Source organism: Lagenorhynchus albirostris, chromosome 3 (genome assembly GCF_949774975.1).
Source record: "Lagenorhynchus albirostris chromosome 3, mLagAlb1.1, whole genome shotgun sequence".
Classification (NCBI taxonomy): domain Eukaryota; kingdom Metazoa; phylum Chordata; class Mammalia; order Artiodactyla; family Delphinidae; genus Lagenorhynchus; species Lagenorhynchus albirostris.
This window is the reverse complement of record NC_083097.1, coordinates 11,445,105-11,449,573: the sequence shown is the minus strand read 5'-3', so window position 1 is coordinate 11,449,573 and position 4,469 is coordinate 11,445,105. Positions and strand designations below refer to the sequence as shown.

The following is a 4,469-nucleotide window of genomic DNA, read 5'->3' as shown; positions in this document are numbered from 1 at the left end:
ATTTAGGGGCAACAATACTAACTGTGCTATCCTTTGACCTTTAGGGATTGATATAGGGCCTTGTAAAGCAGATGCCAAAAGGGTAATTTGACCTGAATAATCATTATCAATAACACCAGGTATAATTTGGAGGCCAGCCAAAGCGGAACTACCTCTTCCTAAAATTAAACCAAAAGTATTTGGGGGCAGGGGGCCATAAACTTCTGTGGGAATTGGTTGTACTCCTTGTTCTGGGACTAATATTGAGTCGGTGGAGGCACAGAGGTCCAATCCTGCGCTTCCGGGTGTGGCTCGACAGAGGGAGCCAACATCTGGGTGCAGGGAACTTATCCAGATTTTTGAGGAACAAACCGAATTGCCCCTTGGTTTGGTTCCAAGGAAGGGGCCAGGGGCTGGCCCCGTGAAAAGTTTCCCTGTTTTTTGGGGAGCAATTGACCATTTATATCCGTTTTTGAAAAACATTCTGAAGACCAATGTTTGCCTCTTTTACAACGAGGGCAAATGGTGGTGGGAGGAGCCCGGGATTGATATTGGGGTTGTTGTGGGTTAGCCTTTAATGACTGTCCTTGTCTATGTAATGAACAATTCCGGGCAAAATGTCCAGGTTGTTTGCAATTATAGCAAGTTTTTTGTTGTTTATCTAGGACGGATGTATCTTTAATAAAATCTTTTAGAGCAGCTCCAATCGCAAGACCAACAGAATGGGAGGGACCAATTCCGGAGCACAACTTAATGTAATCAGCCAGGCTACCACCACGATGAGCCCGAAGGGCAGCTTGGCAGGCCGGATTGGCATTTTCATAAGCTAAATGTTTAACAAAGGCATTATCAGTTTCACTATCACCCACTACACGCTCGGCGGCGTCCGTGAGGCGGCTAATAAACTCACAATAAGGCTCTTCTGGTCCCTGGCGAATTTTTGCCAAGGAAGTTGTGGGCGAACCCTTAGGCGGAAGACGGCGCCAGGCCTTAAGGCCAGCATGTTGTATTTGAGCCAACAAACCAGGGGGAAAAGCAGCCTGAGACTCATTGGATTCATAGGGGGGACGGCCAAGTAATTTATCTCGGGTCCATGATCGGGAAGTTCTGTTTTCAGCATTTCTTTGGGCAGTTTCTCTACAATTTTCTGCAAATTCAGTGCGCCATAAAACAAAATCTCCCCCAGAAAGGGTGGCCCGAGCCAGGGTAAGCCAATCATTTGGGGTCAGCCAGCGATCGCTTAATCCCTCCAAGATTGCCAATGTATAAGGGGCTGTGGGCCCATAATTATTGACAGCAGATTTTAAATCTTTTATATGTTTTAAATTGAGGCGGCGATATTTATGTTCAAAAGGGCCGCCCCCAGAAGAATTATGAATATCTGGTCCCTCATCAGGTTCAGGAGATTCTTCTCCCTCTTCCTCTTCCCCTTCCTCACTATCTTCAGCTTGAATTTCACCTTGAGTGGGTAAATTTTGACTGCGAGTAACAGGGAAGGCTAACTTAATGGATCCTGGTTTTTGTCGAAGCGGGGGTTTATTGGGACCGTTCGAGACATTAAAAGAAGTAAGCTCCACCTCAAGGGCCTTAAGCTCCTTTAGGAGATCCAAGCGTTCCCGTTTTTGTTGTAAAACATCTCTCAAAGAGGAAATTTCCTGGGTTAAGGCCATCTTAGCCTGTCGAAGGGGATCAATCAGGGGGGCAATGGGAGCAGGGGCGCTAAAGGCAGGCATCTGATGAGGAGTATTATAAGATGGTGGAGGCTTCAAAAGGGGGAATCCCCAGGGATCATCATTGCGATGATAACGAGCAGCCTGCTCATCGAGAGTTTCCTGATCTTGGGGGGAAAGCTGGTCATCATTGGGATCACCCTTAATAGCAGTAAGGGAAGGATAAATCTTTGGGATAACTTTATCATCTGTGGGATAATGATGACCGGTTTCTGGAATTTTTGGGAACTCTTCATTTGAACCCATATCAATGGTAACGGATGGACAAGCTGAATGGAGACGAGAGGCTGCTTTAAGAATTGTTTCCCCGGTCTCTACAACCTTTTGGACATCGGGGTCAAAAAAATGACCCATGAGAATCTCCCTAATTAAATTCCAATACGAAAACGCAGTCACAGGCACTTTAGAAGGCCCAAAGGTTTGATAATAATCATTTAAACAATTTCCTACACGATTCCAGCATTTTTTATCTATTGTCCCTTCCTGTGGGAACCATGGGCAAACATCAGACAAGAACATAAAAAATTCACGCAAATCTTTTTTTCTAGCCTTAATCTTCCGCATCTTGAGGGAATCCTCGATCCCCTGAAGAAAGAGTTCATGGGAACTCAATTCCTGTCCCATATTTATAGCTCCGCTTACCTTATCCTCAGGTCACGACTGCCGAAGGGCGGCCAGTCCTCCGGGGACCTAATCAAGCTGCACTTTCGAGTAAGTCTCGCGGCGGCTCGGTGGGTGCCTGGCCAGGCGTTCGTAAGCGTGCTACCTCCGTCAGGATCCGTTCCTCGAGCCCCACGTTGGGCGCCAATTGTGTACGGCCCCAGGCGTCCCCGGGAGTCCCGACCAGCAGGACAAATCCTTGTGAGTCCGAGGAGGAACCTGTGGGGGTTGAAAAAAGGGGGAAGGGCAGGAGACGCGAAAGAATGGAGGCAAGACAGAATCCTGATCAAGCCTCAAACTTTTATTGCTGCGGTAGCTGTATTTATACACTGCAGAGAAAGGGGGGCGGGATTCAGAATGAGGGAAGTACTTGGCTAATCATCATTGGTGCTGCGTGCGCGGGCTTTCATTTTAGGCGCGAACTTCTATCTCATAAATCAGGAAGAGAAGCAGGGTGTCGGCCATCTTCTAATGGCGAAAACTTCTTGGCTCCCAACAGTGGAGCTAGACTCTTCATTATACTTACATATAAGCTCAGATGTACATTCACTGGGACGCACATTATGGTATTGTTTGTAATAAGAGAAACACAGCAACAGTGTAAATAAATCCTGGTCCACTCACATTGTGGAATGCTATGCAGTAAGGAAAAGTGTACAATGGGGTAAGTCCATGAGTTCTGACATGGGAAGATGTCCATGATATGTAATAAATAAATAAATAGTATGATTTTGTTTGTGCAAAAAATAAAAATGCACCTTTTAAATATGATTTTTCATGTGATTAACATAAAATCAGGACTGCTTGGAGGGCTGCTTAGGGTTGGTGTCTGATTTAAAGAAACACAAAACCCATCATACAAAATAAATAACTTATATCTTCACCATCGTGGATGGAGGAAGTAAGTGAAACAAAACACAAGAGTAGGTGGCGATGAGGTAATGGAGGGTGCATTCAGAGAATTCAGTAAATAATAGATCAGAATTTTGGAAATTCCTGTGATTCTGTACCTACCCAATTCTCTCTTGACGTTGCAGTAACTTTCTAATTGTGACTCCTCACTCCTTCTACTCCTCCAGGCTTCCGTCCAGCACAATGAAATTAGCTTGCCAGTCATTTTTCTGTCTCTAAGAGCTTCTTTTTGTATGTATTGTTTCCTTCCTCCCAGCAGAAGCTCGCTTCTCTTTCCTACAAGAAGTCTACTACCTCTGACATCTCTTTCCCTCACTCAGGACTCACATCACCTAGACATGACTGCCATGGATTTCTTTTGTTTTTTTTTGTATTTTTTAACAAGATATTTAAAAAAAGTTTATAAATATATTTTATATTCTATATATATATATATATATATATATATATAGAACATATACATATTTGTGAGTTTGGGATCTGTTCTACATTTTGCTTTTCTGATTTAACATTGTAGTCTTTGTGTTGATGATTAAATAGCCCGCCAGACAGGAAAACAAGTTGCATCACTATATTATCATAACTTTATTACAACCATAATCAGATGAAAATCCTTAATCAAGCAGAGTTTAAGTAACTCGCACAAAGTCAGGGAGTTAGTGTGGAGGAGCTACAACTGACCCCGCGTAATCCGCCTCTAGGGCAAGGTTAGGACCCTTGTGCTCTACTCTTTCACGGGCACAAGCTATTATGGAGAAAACTCGCCTCCACAGTTTGGGAGTTACTTTAGAGATGTTTAGAGGGTGATGCAACATGTTTCCAAGTTACTCACAGCACTTCTTAGTTATAATTGCACCCTTGCCTCGAGACACTGATTGGCAGTGACCTGTAGCCAACCTCCTTTGGCTTTTACAGCCTGCCATAGTGTGGCACTGTCTGGCCTACTATGTGCAAGACTCTGGAAGCAGTATGGAAAATTCTTCTCGGGCTATAAACAAGCCCAATTTAGGTTGTTTATCTAACTTCAGGTTGCCATTGAGAAGTACGAGTACTAATCCCAGGTATGAGTCCTTCCAAGGGAGTTTTGTCTTTATTGTTATTATTTTTTGTGTGTGTTCACATATAAGGAACTGCCTTACCTATGCCTTATCCAACTCAACAGCAACAGGTCATTATTTGGAAAACATT

At 43.9% G+C, this 4,469-nt stretch overlaps 1 protein-coding gene across 1 annotated transcript; it reads right to left on the bottom strand.

Moving 5' to 3' along the window:
- Positions 1–326: 326 nt before the first annotated feature.
- On the bottom strand, positions 327–2,333 carry LOC132517939 (endogenous retrovirus group K member 8 Gag polyprotein-like). The gene has a single exon (XM_060145961.1). It carries the CDS (start codon positions 2,331–2,333, stop codon positions 327–329), a length of 2,007 nt encoding a protein of 668 aa, XP_060001944.1.
- Positions 2,334–4,469: the final 2,136 nt, after the last annotated feature.

Coding starts and splice junctions, on each gene's coding strand:
- LOC132517939 (XM_060145961.1), bottom strand. CDS start 2,333: ATGGGACAGGAATTGAGTTCCCATGAACTCTTTCTTCAGGGGATCGAG.